This window comes from Hyperolius riggenbachi, chromosome 10, assembly GCF_040937935.1.
Source record: "Hyperolius riggenbachi isolate aHypRig1 chromosome 10, aHypRig1.pri, whole genome shotgun sequence".
In the NCBI taxonomy this organism is placed as follows: Eukaryota; Metazoa; Chordata; class Amphibia; order Anura; family Hyperoliidae; genus Hyperolius; species Hyperolius riggenbachi.
Genome location: NC_090655.1, coordinates 254963143 through 254980829, shown reverse-complemented (window position 1 = coordinate 254980829; position 17687 = coordinate 254963143). Strand labels below are relative to the sequence as shown.

Here is a 17687-nt window from a genome sequence, read left to right as displayed (position 1 = left end):
GCAAACGCTGACCAAACGATCGATTTCCATCCAAAATCAATTGTTCCCGTCGATCCGTCCGCGTTGAAGACTTCGCTCGATCGCCGGCGGGTTGGGAGTGCGTCAATAGCGGCGTTCTAATGTCCGACGACCGACGCTAGCGGCAATACATTACCTGATCCGGCCTGTGCATATCCCCGCTGTCACCGCTGCTCTTTCTCCGCTGGGCTCCAGAAGGCTTCACTTCTTCCTGTCCCGGCAGGAAGTTGAAACAGTGGAGTGCCCTCTAGAGGAAATACCCTAAAGGAAATACAGTGAAGCTGAAGCCCAGAGAGGAGAAGAAGACAGCTGAGACTGGGGGACTCGCGCCAGGCAGATCAGGTAATATATGAGGGGGAAGGGGGGGGCGGTGGCAGCTTCACAGATGGTGAATCGATTTCATGCTGAAATCGATTCACAATCTGTTTACAGTCAAGGCAGCCATATGATCCCTCCTTGATCAGATTCGATCAGAGAGGGATATAGCTGTTGGTCGATCTGATGGCAAATCGACCAGTGTATGGCTACCTTAAGTCCTGTGTGTAACCCTCTGAATGCTGTTCTAGTAAAAAAAAATGCTGGTTGTATATATAATATGCTGAAAATAATCTATTAGAGCAAAGAAGAAATGCTGGGTTTCATTCCGCTTTAAGTTTTCAGGGTAGGAAGGAGACCTTTTTTCACCATGCTGCGTTATATGATACATCAGCGCCACCTATTGTTCTTAATTGGCCATTTCCAATCTGCATCATCTTTGCATCATTTTGGAGTTATCAGCAGCTCACTGACCATCACTAATGATAATTGTTCCTCCCCTCACAATTCTCTAACAGGAAGTGATGATGTTTCTCTATTTGCAGCGCAGAGTCCCGGCATCAGGAACCTCTCAGAGACCCGTCTCTCTGTATCCACAGACTGTACAACGGATGATGTCACTAGACAAGAGTCTCCTGCAGATATCCTGGTTACCCCAAATATTCCCCCAGACTCCCCTCACCTGTCTAACCCTGAGGGGCCTCATACCCAGCACAGCCCTGCCCCTGCTGGAAGTCTTTATTTGTGTTCCACATGTGGGAAAGGTTTTGTACAGAAATCACATCTTGTCAGTCATGAGAGATGTCACACTGGTGAGAAGCCCTATTCATGTGCTGAGTGTGGGAAATGTTTTGGAGAGAAGGAAAGCCTTGTCACACATGAGAGATTTCACACTGGTGAGAAGCCCTATTCATGTGCTGAGTGTGGGAAATGTTTTGGGTGGAAAGCAAACCTTATCAGTCATGCGGGATGTCACACTGGCGAGAAGCCCTTTTCATGTGTTGAGTGTGGGAAATGGTTTGGGCGGAAAGGAAACCTTTTAATGCATGAGAGATCTCACACTGGTGAGAAGCCCTATTCATGTGCAGAGTGTGGGAAATGTTTTGTTCAAAAATCAGACCTTTTCAAACATGAGAGATCTCACACTGGTGAGAAGCCTTATTCATGTGCTGAGTGTGGGAAATGTTTTGGACATAAAGGAAGCCTTGTCGTACATGAGAGATTGCACACTGGTGAGAAGCCTTATTTATGTGCAGAGTGTGGGAAATGTTTTGTTCAGAAATCAGACCTTGACAAACATAAGAGATTGCACACTGGTGAGAAGCCCTATTTATGTGCAGAGTGTGGGAAATGTTTTGTTCAGAAATCAGACCTTGACAAACATAAGAGATTGCACACTGGTAAGAAGCCCTATTCATGTGCTGAGTGTGGGAAATGTTTTGGGTGGAAAGGACACCTTGTAAGACATAAGAGATCACACACTAGTGAGAAGGCATATGCATGTGCTGAGTGTGGGAAATGTTTTGCATGGAAAGAAAACCTTGTCATACATGAGAGGTCTCACACTGGTGAGAGGCCCTATTCATGTGCTGAGTGTGGGAAATGTTTTAGCCAGAAAGAAAACCTTGTCAGACATGAGAGATCTCACACTGGCGAGAAGCCATATTCATGTGCTGAGTGTGGGAAATGTTTTGGAGATAAAGGAAACCTCATCAAACATGAGAGATCTCACACTGGTGAGAAGCCATATTCATGTGCTGAGTGTGGGAAATGTTTTGGGCAGAAAGTAAACCTTGTCATACATGAGAGATGTCACACTGGTGAGAAGCCCTATTCGTGTGCTGAGTGTGGGAAATGTTTTGGAGACAAAAGAAGCCTTGTCATACATAAGAGGTCTCACACTGGCGAGAAGCCCTATTCATGTGCTGAGTGTGGGAAATGTTTTGGGCGGAAAGGACACCTTGTCATACATGAGAGATCTCACACTGGTGTGAAGCCCTATTCGTGTGCTGAGTGTGGGAAATGTTTTGGAGATAAAAGAAACCTCATCAAACATGAGAGATCTCACACTGGTGAGAAGCCATATTTATGTGCTGAGTGTGGGAAATGTTTTGGGCAGAAAGTAAACCTTGTCATACATGAGAGATCTCATACTGGCGAGAAGCCATATTCATGTGCTGAGTGTGGGAAATGTTTTGGGCAGAAAGTAAACCTTGTCATACATGAGAGATCTCACACTGGCGAGAAGCCATATTCATGTGCTGAGTGTGGGAAATGTTTTGGACAGAAAAGAAGCCTTGTCAGCCATGAGAAATCTCACACTGGTGAGAAGCCCTAATCATGTGCTGAGTGTGGGAAATGCTTTGAGTGTAAACCACTGCTTGTGAGACATGTGTGTTGAGTGTAGGAAATGTTTTCTCCATAAATGTTCTTTTCCAAAGTTTCTTTTAGGCTACTTTCACAGAGGGACGTTGCGGTTTGATGCAACGTTAAAGTCGCACCGCAAATTAACAACGCTACGCGCCCAAAAAGTTGCAACGCAGCGTTACCAATGCATACAGCATATACAGTAGAAAATCAGGGCTGTGGAGTCGGTGCAAAAATCCACCTACTCCGACTCCTCAGTTTAGGATTCCTCCGACTCCTCGACTTCCACTTCTCTAATTTGCATATTACAATCTTGTTGATTGAAAGTATGTAACATGAAATTTGTCTCTTAGCTGCCAACGCTTAGGAATTTTAAAGACAACTGAAGTGAGAAGGAGATGGAGACTGCCATATTTATTCCCTTTAGTCTTAGACTAAAACTAGTCCTTGGTAAGAGTACTTGTAAAAGGTACAGACCGGAACAAAGAACATCTATCAGGCCCTGGGCAATGTAACTGGTGTTACATGTAAGAGTGATGTGCAGGTACTCTGTAAGAGAATGAGGGGATTCTTCCTCTATTACACATTCTTCATGCACAAGCTGAACCAGGTTTATGGGTGATAGACAACTTCTCTGTGTTCAATGTGCACAACATTCTCACTGGATTCCCTGCAGCTCTGTGGAGAGTGCATATGTAGAGTATAGTACTACTGTGTAACAAAGTAAACCTGAGACAAATGAAATTAAAGTTCTATACATACCTCTGGAGCTTCCTCCAGCCCCCTTCAGGCTAATCAGTCCCTCGCTGTCCTCCTCCGCCACCTGGATCTTCTGCTATGAGTCCAGGTACTTGAGCCAGTCTGGCGTAGTGCGCATGCACACACTCCGCCGCTGGGAACATACTACACCACTATTGCGCAGGTGCAGAACGCTCCTGGCTGTGGAAGCGGCATGCGGCCGGACTGCGCTGACTGGTTGAATTACCAGGACTCATAGCAGAAGATCCAGGAGGTGGAGGTGGACAGCGAGGGACTGATTAGCCTGATGGGGGCTGGAAGAAGCCCCAGGTATGTATAAAACTTTTCTTTTCATCCGTCTCAGGTACCCTTTAATTCATATTCACCAAACCAAATTTTAACACCATATCAAATTATTTGATTTCATGAGCAAAGAGAGTGCATACATTTGCATAAATCAGAATCAACGCAGAATTATTTCCATTTCAGTGACCATCTCTATTAGTGACACGGCTACACATCAGGCTTTATAATTACAGCATAGATGTTGTTTCGTATATATAAGAGATTCCTGTGTACACATCATATATACTGTACACAATCAGATATGTGTATCTGACTTTAAAAATACGGGGACTGCTTTATTGAAGCAGCACAAGTAACTAATTTTGATTGGTTTATTTCATTTTTGTGGGCTAAGCACAGCTATTACTGTATGTTTAAATTATTTATGATGACTATTATCTGAGAAATAGAACATTTTATCATATTTTCTATTTTAATTACAATTTAAATTCATTAGGAGTCGGAGTCGGTGCATTTTTTCCCGACTCCGACTCCGACTCCAGGCACCCAAAATTGCCCCGACTCCACAACTCCGACTCCGACACCACAGCCCTGTAGAAAATACAGGCAATAAAAAGTATGTCTCCAAGTCATTACTGAGCATGTGCAAACAGTCTAACGAAGCTAATAATGTGTATAACGCACAGTATGCAGCACTTTCTAATAACGCTACACGTTACACACTAACACAATGTGTGCATTGTGAATGTCACACAGACTTTGCATTGCTGTGCGTTAGTCTGCATTATAATATTTTCCCAGGATGTCTTTAGGACAGCAACCCTGAGACGTGTCTCCCTCCAAATTTAACTGGACAGGAAGCTAGTTAAAAGATGAACATAATCAGTAGGCAAGAAGGGTATATAACTTCAGTACATTCATACTTCTTCAGTTGTTTCCTGTCCAGCAGGACGCTAGGATGAAAAGGGAGAGACCAGCCAACCATGCTAAATTGCAGGAGCAGCGGTGTGTGTAGCCTCGTTCCCACGATGGCTGGGCTGGACCAGCGTGAGGCTGTGCACCCAGCAAAGGTTCCGCCCGATCAGGTGACTGAGGCAGATGACGTCACCATACAGGAAGTATGGTTGGCGTCCTCCTAGAGAGCATGGTGGCCGGCGTTTCTGATCTCCTCTTAGGTATGTGTCGGCTAACTTGTTGTTTTTGCATATGTGTATGCAGGAGGCTAGAGAGGAGATAGAGGGGATGTCGGAAAGGGGCGTTACACTGCCTGGTTCATTTAAGACTCCCACATGGTCAGTTCTAGTTGTAACGCTGACCATGGAGGCTGCTACAGGTCCTTCCTCCCAGGACAATGCGGTGCAAATCCTTCTGGGGTATGTTATCATCTTGTTTATGATGATTGCTTATCTGGCTTTGTGGAGTGATGAGGTTAATGGCTGTTTTTTGTTTTACAGCCTAGGCCTGCTAAAAGTCCTGATAAAACGGACAGATCTGTGAAATTGGACAAGTCTTCTGGACAGTCTAGCACTAAATCTACTCAAAAGTCTGAGCATAAAAGATGTGCCATTTGTCTTTCTCAGATTTCTTCATCCTCCACAAAACTATTATGTAACATTTGTACTGAGAAGGTGGTCAGAGAGGAATCTCCGGGTTATATTTAAGGACCTTATAGATAAAATGCAATCTGAGAGGTCTTCTGCTATTAAAGCTATCCGAGATTCTGCTGTTTCTAATACTCCTGTGTTATCTTCAGCTGAAGGGGAGGCAGGACCTTCGGGTCTAAATACTGTTGATGTAGTGACTGTTGTTCCTTCTGATCAGCCTATAGTATCAAAACGTAAGAGGACTGATGGTGATTCTGATGAATCTGATTTGTCTGAGGGTGAAGTGGAGATTTCATCATTGGAGGAAATTCCTCCTTCAGAGGCTGATACTAAGGAAGAAAAATCACACAAATTAGCTTTTTCTACTGATTTTATGAAGGAATTGTTGCAGGCAATGCATTCAGCTATGGGAATTAAGACAGAGCATAAGACTTTAACTCCTCTTGACCAGATGTATGAGAGTCTGGCTGATACCAAATCAGCATTTATTCCTGTTCACGGCAGCTTAGAAGGGATGATTAAAAAGGAATGGGACTTCCCTGAGAAAAGAGCATTTTGGCCCAAGTCCTTGTCCAGGAGATACCCTTTTAAGGCTGAAGACGAAAAGACTTGGGGAGTCTCGCCTAAACTGGAGCCTGCAATCTCCAAAGTTTCCAGGAAGTCTGATCTGCATTTCGAGGACTTTGGAAACCTTAACGATCCAATAGACAAAAAGATGGACAATATCTTAAGAAGGGACTGGGAATCCTCCTCTCTAAATTTCAAACCGGCAGTAGCTTCTACGGCAGTGGCAAGGTCTCTGAAGCTCTGGTAATCAGAGGTTCAGAATCAGATTGCTTCAGGTGTACCAAGGGAAGAAATATTAAAGTCTTTTCCTAAGCTGTTCCATGCTTCAAATTATCTTTCAGATGCTGCAGATGATTCAGTACATTTAACAGCAAGAACTACGGCACTGGTTAATACGGCTAGGGAGAGGTATTTGGGTAAAAACTTGGCAGAGAGACACATCTTCCAAATCTAAGCTCTGTGGCATTCCTTGTGAAGGAGAGCTGCTTTTTGGTTCTAAACTTTCTGAACTTTGGAGCGTTCCTCTGATAATAATAACTTTCCAACAAAGAAAAGAACCTTTAGATGTAAACGGCCCTTTAGTAAGTCCGAGAAAGCCCGATACAGAGCAGAAGGGTGCGCAAAAGAAAAGGTGAGTTCCAAATAGACAGCAGAGAACCAAATCGAATTTTCAGTTTTCTCCTGAAAATCAATCATCTAAACAATGACGCCAGGATTCCAGTGGAAGGCAGGTTGTCCCACTTTTTCAAGACTTGGCAGGGGGAATTTCAAAACAATCGGCTAAAAGATTATTCTGGAGGGGTACAGAATCGAGTTCAGGGAAGAGCTTTCAAGACAGTTCTTTGTCACTCAATCCCCAAGAGCGCCACAGCAAGAAGCGGCATTTCAACAGCAGGTTGCTTCTCTCCTAAGAAAAAGAGTCATCAGACAGGTTCCAAGGTGTCAAATGTTCATGGGACATTACTCCCCAGTGTTTCTTGTAAAGAAGCCTCAGGGCGAATACAGGTTCATTCTAAATCTAAAAAGATTAAACAAGTCAGTAATGTACAGAAAGTTCCGGATGGTCAACATTTAAAACTGTCATCGGACTTCTGGAAAAAGACTGTTTTCTTGCATCACTCGATCTCAAGGATGCATATCTACACCTGCCAATTCACCTCGACTCCCAGCAATATCTGAGAGTTGCAGTTCATCTTCAAGGCGACATTACCAATTTGTTGCTCTTCCCTTTGGTTAGTCTTCTGCTCCATGGCTTTTTACTAAAGTCATGGCAGAGGTGTTGGCTGCACTCAGACCTAAATCTCTCCAGAGTCTGGCGTATTTGGATGATCTCCTTATCTGGGGTCCCTCTTTCACATCTGTTCAGGGTCAGGTGGAGGTTTCTCCTGACTTCCTTCAAGCCTTAGGGTGGCTGATAAACTGGGATAAATCCTCCCTCTCTCCTCATCAATCTATGGAGTTTCTGGGATTTAGTCTATGCACTATAAATAGGGTTCTCTTTCTGCCAGACAGGAAGTCCTCAGCATTAACAAGATCTGTTCTTTCTTTTCAGAAATCAAAAAGCATATCATTAAGGGATGCCATGGCTCTGTTAGGAATACTAACGCCATCATTTCCAGCAGTCCACTGGGGTCAATTCCACTCAAGGATGTTAATTCCTTTGAATGTGAAACAATCACTAGATTGGTGGTTGGAACCAGATCATCTTACATCAGGTCGCCTATGGGAGTATCCCCCACAAAAGACAGTCAAAACCGATGCAAGCTCTTGGGGTTGGGGAGCACATCTGGATATGCTAGCTGCACAAGGACATTGGTCAGAGTGAATGAGGACCGCATCATCAAACAGCAGGGAACTACAAGCGCTTTTGGAGGCGCTCCAATTCTTTGCAGATCAGACTCATCGGAACAACGTTCTCATAAGATCAGACAACAGTACAGTGGTCACATATATAAATTGCCAGGGAGGAACAAGGAGCAGACAGTTGTGGTCACAAACAGAGAAAATTCTGAATTGGTCAGAACGGAATCGGACTTCTCTACATGCCATTCACCTCAAGGGATCACTGAATCATGTGGCCGATTATTTAAGCAGATTAGAGATACAGCAGGACGAATGGTCTCTCAACACAGAAGTTTTCCAGGAGATAATATCCCTATGGGAACCACCGCAGGTGGACTTATTTGCCCACAAGATCAATGAAAAGAGTCCTCTGTTCTACTCTCTTTGCCCACAGGACAGCCCTTGGGTACTGGATGCATTCTCAATCAGCTGAAGTGCGATTCGCATATACCGGTTTCCTCCACTGAGTCGGATGGCTTGCGTATTCAACAAAATCCAGCAGGACAGAGCTCAGGGAATTCTGATAGCTCCATTTTGGCCAAAAAGACCCTGGTTTTCTCTTCTACGGAAATTAGCTGTAGCAGAACCACTCAGGCTTCTGCAGCGATCAGATCTGTGGATACAGGGCCCAGTGTTCCATGCCAATCCTGGACTTCTTCAGCTTTCAGCATGGAATCTGAGTGGGGACTATTGAAAAGTAAAGGGTTTTCAAATAAACTTTCAGAAACCTTGATTCAGTGCAGAAAGAAGGTTACCAGGCAGATGTATTCTAAAGCATGGAGAATTTATAATGATCAGTGTGAACAAAATTCTAGAGACTCTAGCCTTTCTACGTCAGTTTTTTTTTTCATAACAAATCAAGTTTATTGTGAACCATCAACGTACAGGTGAAAAACGTTTGTTTACAACTTTTTACGATACATTACAGAATAAAATATACAGGAGCAATTTCAAGGTTGCAACTTTGATTATTAGCTGGGTTACCTGACACTGTATACATGTTTACAGCTCAGCGCCTTAGAATATCGAATAGACATACATGCTAGCCATAGGCTCACATACAGAATATATACTAGAGCACTGAGTAATAATGGACGATTGCGGTCCACAGAACTCGATTTGCAAAACCAATTACAGCTCTTTAAAGAGAGCAAACTAAATCGTGCTTGTATCAATATCAAAGTTACGGGGATTGTCTATCCTCCAATTCAGGAGGAAGGTTCAGATCACACCCACCTCACTCTTTCCCTATCAAAGGCAACTAAAATCACCCTACTTGAGTATGTACGGAATCTACCCATGTCGTCTAAATTTTATTATATCGTGGCAAAGCCCCTTTATTTTGATAAATTGCTTTCCTATAAGGTAATACTTTGTTTACTGCTCGTATCCAGTCCGAACAAGAAGGGATTGTTGCGCTATGTATACTGTTGTTTCTCTCTGAGGTATACTTCAAGGCGAATTGTTACCAATGTGGAATCCTGCCGTTTGAACGACTGGAGTAGTGATATCCATACGAATGTTTGCTGATCTGTAACAGGACAGCATAGTTATCTGGTGAGGAGGCATTTTTTATATACAGTTCGGTGGAGGCCGTAGCACAGACACACACAGTGGGGAGCACTTATGGTGTAGAGGTGCACTCACTGTGGCATGCAAGGGAACTGGGAAATTTAAAGTCACAGTTTTACGCTATGTTCCATTGTGTTTCTTTTTGAGGAAAAGTGGAGCCAAGATCGTGGTGCTAGAGGGATGAGAGCAAAATCTGGAATTCAACAGAAACACGTGTTCAGCTGATCTGTGGCAAATCAGCCTCTGAACGCCGGTGAGAGTATTCATTTCTACTAGAGACTTGAGGCAGTTGCAGACAGTGGGATTTCTGTGGTTTATGAAACTTATGTGAGGAGTGAGCGCTGTACAGACTTCTTCTTCTACAGTAGTCCCTCCCTGATTATATCTTGTTTATCGTCTCAGGGTTGCTGTCCTGAGGACGTCCTGGGAAAGACCAAAATTACTTACGGTAATGTATTTTCCAGGGGTTGGAAGGACAGCACCCTATTATACCCACCCTGTATTTGAATAAAATATTTGTTAAGCATCATTCCGTGTGGTGTAATCTGTTTTATGACTGAAGAGGTATGAATATACTGATGTTATATACCCTGCCTGCCTACTGATTATGTTAATATTTTAACTAGCTTCCTGTCCAGTTAAATTTGGAGGTAGACAAGTCTCAGGGTTGCTGTCCTTCCGACTCCTGGAAAAGACATTACCGTGAGTAATTTTGGTCTTTATAACGCGTAATGTTGCACTGTGAAAGAGGCCCTACTTCTTGCAAAGCGCACATGGCAGCATTTTTACCCTGAATTCTGAGGACTCTTTCATGCTGCCCAGTGCATTGGATTGTTGCTGCTCTTTCACTGTCTGTATCAGACTACTTCATCTCCTCCAGCAGTTGCAGCATTTGCAGGCGTGTGTAAGCGTTGGTCCCGAGTGTACTTCAGGCATTTTCCAGGTTGTGGCATTGGCTGGTTTAATGTTCTGCTATCATATATTGTGCATTTGCTGAAAGTTTGCTTGGTGTTTAATAGGCATTTTGACAGAAAGGCAAAGGAATCTGGAACCTTTCTTCTACTGTGCGGAGAGTATGGAGAGTGCTGGAGTGTGTGCTGCTCCCCCCAGGCCCCTGTAAGCACCAGACACCATCTCCTCACCTCTTTCATGGTCTTGGTGGGCTGCAATGGTTCTGGCTGCCACAGTCCCCACAGCTCTGCTCTGCCAAGCATAGTCAGGTGGCAAGCTGCTATACAATTGGATGGCAGTATGGGTCACCTGACACTGTGCAGCAGGGATCACAGCGACACACGTCTGTGTGCTCAGTAGTGCAGCTGTTGCAATAACTGATCATAATAGCAATGCAGAGCAAATTAACAGATGGTAATAATGACAGAAGCTGCGGCTCCCCTGGAAAGTACTCGCAGCACACAGCTTGAGAACCACTGGTGTAAAGTTTTCTAAGGGTTTTGAGAGATTCAAATACCTTCTTTTGGTCATAGTGTCCTCATCTTATCTACAGAATGCTCTTTGGTTTTTGCATGCTTACATAAGCTTCATACTATAGCTAAGAAAAAAAACTTCCCACAATCCTGCTGGCAATGCGCAGCTCCTCAAAGTTAAGCAAAGGCACCCAAACCGGGTTTAAAAAAAATGGAGGCATATAGAGACCAATTTTTTTTTTAACATTCACTTTTGCAGAAAGAAACAGACACTATGGCCCTAATTCACTAAGCATGAGCACATCCGGTAATGCTGAAAACAGCTGATTTTACCAATCACCTTCCCAAATTCCAATTCACTAAACCTATTACCGACTAATGAGGCATATGACTTGGGACTGGCCGCTCATCCAAGCATTCTGGGACAAAATATTGACCTTCAGTTAAACTGAGTCTTCCTGTAGTGTCCTCTTATAAGTCTTGTATGGAAGCCCTGGTTGCAATGTACTGCATTAATAATCATCTAGATGTAACTCCCAGCATTGGGGACTCCCTCAGATACTCGGATATGTGCTTGTGGTTCCCCCACACCACACCTCTGTGATGCTTTGTGCAGCCATGGTCTGGGATTTCATACTGCTCCATAGATTTTATGAGTATGACTTGGTCAACTTATGATGCAATCCTGTATGTTCTTCATGCTGCTGAATGGCTATATGTCTACTATTTACTTGGCTTTGTCTCATCTTTTATATCTCTGTGATATGGCCAGATGTAACCTAAATATGTCTTCCATAGTCAATGGGTTGATTTGCGTTACTGTTGTGTGTTTTGATAATCAATAAACAGATAAAAAAATTCATCAGTTTTAGTCAGTGATTGTTCCAAACATTTTGGCAATAACAGGACACCCACAAAATGGTCTCATTTGTACAGATAAGAAAAAACATAAATCACCAGACCTGGCGAATACTTGGAAACAAAGGCCAGGGGCTGAGGGTCAATGTTGTCTTTTTTTTAAAACAACTTGCTTAATAGGAAAGTGTATTGGATGCTGCACCTTGTAGCTTGGCTATGGTACATTTGCCACATATCTTGTGCTGGGTAACATATATGTTCTGCTTTAATTACAGCACCCAATACTTGGTTAAATTAATACATTACAAACATAATCAGTAGACACAAAAGTGCAAACTCGCAGGCCTACAAAATGTAAAGTCTATGATAGCATAGAGGTAGCGACACTGGTCAATCAGGGCAGTTTCTAGCCTTTTTTCATCCCAGACAATAAATTCTACCCCCCCCCCCCCCCCTCCTTAAAAAAAAAAGAAAAAAATCAGATACTATAGAACACACCCCATATGATATAAACCATGTGCCATGTAATACATGCTGCCACCATGCACCTCAAATTAAAATGGTGGGTATAATGGACATTGACCACCTTAACTCTTCTCACTTCACACAATCGTGTTCCTGACCCAAATAAAGAGGCCTTTAACTGCAAAAGATATTTGTCCAGTCAGGACAATTAAGTAGACATCAGTGCACTTCAAATATCAAAGACCGTGTGATTAACCACTTCCTTACCAGCAGTCTCTGCACCTCTGGATCAGACAAACATATTAAAAAATGGAACCATTCCATGCCTCACAGAGTACTTCTCTCCCAAAGACCACGAGATGGAGGAGAAAGAAAATGGCCGCGGTCTCTCCAGACAAAGCTCCCGCGCTGAGCCACTGGCTACAGACCAGCGAAGTCACACAGCTGCACCAACTCCAAGAAACAAGCTGACATCCAAGCCTGAACAAGGTAAGTGGAACATTCCTCCATCTCTTGTCTCCTCTTCTTCCAAGGGACAGTCACACAAGTGCCTTGCAGCTTCTGCAAAGCAGGCCCCTGCATTACATAGTAACATAGCTTTATGGGTTGGAAAAAACATGCATTCATCAGGTTCAACCAGAAAAAGTACAACACTAGCCTGCTCCCTCTTATTTCCCTGTTGATCCAGAGGAAGGCAAAAAACCCTTACAAGGCATGGTCCAATTAGCCCCAAAAAGGGGGGGGGGGGGAATCCTTCCCAACTCTAAGTGGCAATCAGGTAAATTCCCTGGATCAACACCACTGGCAGTTACCTAGGAATTATAGCCATGGATGTCTTTCAATGCAAGGAAAGCATCTAAGCTCCCATTAACCTCCTTAGCGGTAACCCAGTGCTGGACACGGGGTAAGCCGCCGGAGGGTGCCGCTCAGGCCCTGCTGGCCCGATTTACCAAATTTTTTTTTCAAACACGCAGCTAGCACTTTGCTAGCTGCGTGCTTGGTCCGATCGCCGCCGCCCGCCGCAGATGCGCCGCTACCCGCCGCGATACAGGGCCCCCCCTCCCGCATACCCCTTGCGCAGCCTGGCCAATCGGTGCCACGCTGCGCTATGGGGTGGATCGGGATTCCCTGTGATGTCACGACGTCGGCGACGTTGATGACGTCACTCCGATCATTGCCATGGCGACGGGGGAAGCCCTCAAGGAAATTCCGTTCAGAACGGGATTACCTTATGGGCAAGCGGCGCCGGCGGCGATCGGACGCTACGGGGGGACACCGCAGGGAGGGGGGGGGGAAAGCATGTAGCTAGCGCCATAAATACTTCCTGTGGCAATACATTCCACATTGTAATCACTCTTACTGTAAAGAACACTTTCCTAAATAAATGGCTAAAACTTTTTTCTCCATGTGCAGATCATGTCCCTAGTCCATTGCAAATGCTTAGGGACAAAATCTCACCTGCCAAGCTTTTATTTTGCACTTTGTTAATTACATGTCCTCTAAGGCGTCTTTGTTCCAGACTAAATAAGCCCAGTTTATCTAACCTTTCCTGGTAAGTAGTGTTGCTCGGATACCCCCGATCACAGATTCCAGTAAATCCGGCCACGGCGGTATCAAAATCAGGATAGGTCATGATTGCGATCTGGATTTGAAACGGACTTCCAAATTCGATTTCGATTTTAGCGGTGATTGCATGTGGAATCCATGATCATGGCTGTGATCACGGATTAGACTTTAAGGTTAAGAACAGCCCCCATACATGCTACAATCACCAAAATTGCATGGATTATAAAGGTGAGATGTGGCTACAACTTAAAAAAAATCAAAAAGATCTTTTAGTTTTCGAGAAAATAGATTTTAAAGGTAGAGTAAAGAATTATCATTTTAAATGTGGTTATTAATAATCGTAATAACTTTTTAAACAAGGAAATGCACTTTAAGCAATCACAAAGTCCCGGTGGTCCCACAGCAAACAAATAAATGAACCAGGCCAATTAGGAGTAGGTTGTAACTTGCGTTGTAAAGGCAGGTATTATTAATTCCCAGCCACTTCATGTCCCCCTGTCACCGACAGCAGGGGCCAGGAACTCACCTTCCACCCAAGCCTGGCTAACTGTGAGAAAGGTGAGTTTGTCCAAATAGTCATCGGACAGCCGAGATCGCTTCTCGGTGACCACGCCACCGGCCGCACTGAAGCATCTCGCGGAGAGGACACTGGAAGGGGGCAGGACAGGACTTCCAGGGCATACTGGGCAAGCTCCCTCCAGATCTCAAGTCTCTTGACCCAGTACTCCATGGGGTCCACTGGCTGTCTGTGTCAAGCCCGCTGAATGACCCTATGTAGTCAGACACCATGCCGGTCAGTCACTGGTGCTGGCTGGAGGAGGATGCTGTGGCTGTCACCTCTGCTCAGGGCAGCTCCACTGCATACTCTTTGTTAGGCCCAGCAGGTCTCCAGGGCTCTGGATGCTGCTGGTGGCCACAGGCACCTGTTGCTGGGTTGGCAGAACAGCAACAGTGGGGGTGGAAGGCTGGAGGAATGCTTCCTGCAGTCTTCGCACAAGGCCCCCCCTTGTACGGCGCTCGGTGGTGGATGGTGACATGAACTGTCTCAGCTTCCCCTTCAGATGCGGGTCCAGGATCTAGGTGACCCAGATGTCCTCCGTTTCACGCATCTGGATCACCCGGGGTTCCCTGCGAAGGCAGCACAACATGTGCGCAGCCATGGGGAAGAGGCGGGCATAGGCAGACTGTGACACATCTCCGTTGTCGTCCCTGAGAGGACATGCCTGTCCTCGTCTTCCTGCACTGTGTCCTCCTGAAGCCACCCACCCCCCGCACAATGGCAGCAGCACTCTGATGCTCCCCCTCAGCATCCAGGCTAGGGACCTCCAACTCCTCCTGTGAGGTGGACGGTGCTGCCAACTGATCCTGATCCAGCTGGGTCAGGTCTGCCTCCCCCACTTCCATCAGATCACACAGTGCCCTGTCCAGCAGGCAAACCAGGGGCACCCATTCACAAATGGATGCCTGCTCCTGGCTCACCATCTTGGTTCCTTGCAGGAAGGGAGCCAAGACCAGGCACACTTGCTGAATGTATGTGCACTGAGCTGAGGAGATCAGCTGCAGGGTGGTGGAGCCGGAGACATTTCCCTCACAGATATACCTGGTGACAGCCGTCCTGTACTGGCACAGCCGCTCCAACATCGCCAGGGTGGAGTTCCAGCGAGTTCGGACATCTGTGATCAGGTAGTGTGATGGGAGGCCCTCGCACTGCTGCAGGTCGGCCAGGGTTGCACTAGTGGCGGAAATGGTGCACCAGCTTCCGTGCAGCTTCCAGCAGCTGGTCTATCTTCGGGTAGGTGCCTAGTAAGCAATGCACCACCAAATTGGGGATGTAGGCCAAGCAGGGGATGTGGTAGAGATCTCCCATGCGCACGGTGGCCTGCAGGTTGGCCCCATTATCGGACACCACATAACAGACTTTGAGGCCTCTGGGGGTCAGCCACCTCTGCTCCTGCTCCCTGAGGAGGATGTGGGCAGCTATGAGCTTATCCTTTCCCAGGCTGACCAATTTCAGCAGCGCTTGACAATGGCGAGGCTTTGCGCGGCTGCTCAGAAGGGTGTGGAGGGAATGGGATCAGAGGAGCCTGCTGCATCCACCCTGATCCCGCGTGGTGGCACTACCAGCTGGCCTGCTGCCGTTCATTCCCTTCCACTAATGTCACTCTGTCCCAAATCGGTTGCTCCAGGAGTTCATGGTGATATGGAGCCGCTCGCCCATGGTGTGGTTGAGCGAACGGGCCACGTTTGCCACCCCAAAATCTTGCAGTCAGAGTTGAGCAGAAACTACGCCTATGCGAATCTACGCATTGTAGTTGGCGCACACGCATCATCGTAGTGTTTCGTATGTTCAAAACTACGCGTAGTAAAATACGTGTAGTCATTATACCGAACCTCGCAACTTCGTTTGCTACACGTACTTAGTCCGTATTATGCGTAGCTTCGCATGCGTAGTTGTGTAACGTAGTAACGCGTAGACACATGTATGTACACTACGCATACTTCGCATATAACACTCTTGCACGTAGTTTAGTTGGCAGGCGTAGTTTCCGCAATAGGCGTAGCTTACGCTTATGCGTAGTTTTGGACGCGTAGTTTTGCAAACAGACCATTTGACTGGTCAATCAGGTAAAACTTTTGGTTGCTGCTACACCCTTAGCAACCAATAGAAATCTAGCCCACCCCTCCGTATAAAAGCTTTGAGCCAAGCTCTGGTTTCACTTTCTGGGTGGTTATTGTGCTGTGTGCTGCTGTGCTTGTGTGAGCAGAAACAGCATACACAGACTACAGCCAGTGACATCCACATCCACATTCCTTGTTTCCTGACCTTGCTGGTGAGGAGCTCAATGTGGGCCCAGACGGCGTCAAACAGGGGAGCAAGAGTCGCAACACTGCAGGCCTCCCAATGCAGTAGCTCCACTTTGGTATGGGTGATGATGGTGCGCTTGGTTGTCAGGGAGTGTGACCACTTCCAGGCCATGGTACCAGGGTGGCAGCTTGTACAGTTGAAGAGGGAGGGGGCAGAGTATAGGCAGAAACAATGGGCACAATCATTCAGGCAGTGTAACTGAGCAGCTCATGCCGAAGTCAGAAACAGGTGGCAGTGCAACAGGGCAGATTGCACTATAAGCCAGCAGATCAAAAACAGGCCCTGTGTATGCAGCAGAGGAGGCAGGTCCAGCAGGGAGCGCAGTACAGGTGAAGGCAAGAGAGCCCAAAGCTGAGGTGGTGAGGGCACCCCAGGGTTTGTAGGCCAGAGAGAGAGTCCTCCAGTGAAAGTGAGAGGGGGTTTTCTCAGATGCTCAGAGTGCAGGCTGAGGGACCCCAGGGAATGCTGGAGAGGCAGTGGATGGAGAGCAGAGAGCAGGGGAAGCAGCTGTAGCTTACCACACAGGTATGGCTCTCCCATCAATGGAATGAAGGCTCCAGGATGTCAGCAGCGTGCAGGACCGGTGGCTGGTGCTGGCTGCGTCAGCTGTTTGTGAGGCAAGGCGGCTGGTAGATTACAGACTATCCTCCTATCTAGGTGATGCTTGCTGTGGGAGAGACAGTAAGCTGTGGCAGTAGGGAAGGAAAATGAACACTGAGCTGGGTTAAAAAAAAAAGAAGAAAAGAGCAGAAGTGACATCACTTTTGGCATCACAGGGAATCATTTGTATCAATAAAGTGTTTGAAACATTCAGACTTGTGTCCACAATCATTTGTATGCTGTCCGGTGTTAAGTCATGCAGAGAATCTGAAGTCATAACCACAATAGCTGTTTAGGTAAGAGCTCTAATGGCTAATTATACAAGATTTCCTTGCAAGCTTTCATAACTTTCATTTTCATCTTCAGGCATGATACAGAAGTGGATCAGAACTGCACCAAAGTAATATAACATACAGAGATGTACGGTATATATTATCTGGTTGAGAATCACATACAAGTCTCTGTATGTTCCATTACTTTGGTACCGCTCTGATCCTGTTCTGTGTCCTGCTTGGAGATGAAAATCAAAGTTATGAAAGCTTGTAAAGAAATGTGTTGTAGTTTGTCATTAAAGGTATC

General features: G+C 45.8%; 1 protein-coding gene across 1 annotated transcript in view; it reads left to right on the top strand.

Annotated features, from left to right (window-relative positions):
- LOC137535288 (zinc finger protein 420-like) overlaps positions 1–3460 on the top strand; it is a 100704-nt gene extending 97244 nt beyond the window's left edge. The window contains exon 7 of the mRNA XM_068257110.1: positions 879–3460. Coding sequence (XP_068113211.1) covers positions 879–2671 — 1793 coding nt within the window. The 3' untranslated portion in view covers positions 2672–3460. The remainder of the gene's footprint in view (positions 1–878) is intronic.
- The last annotated feature ends 14227 nt before the right edge of the window (positions 3461–17687 follow it).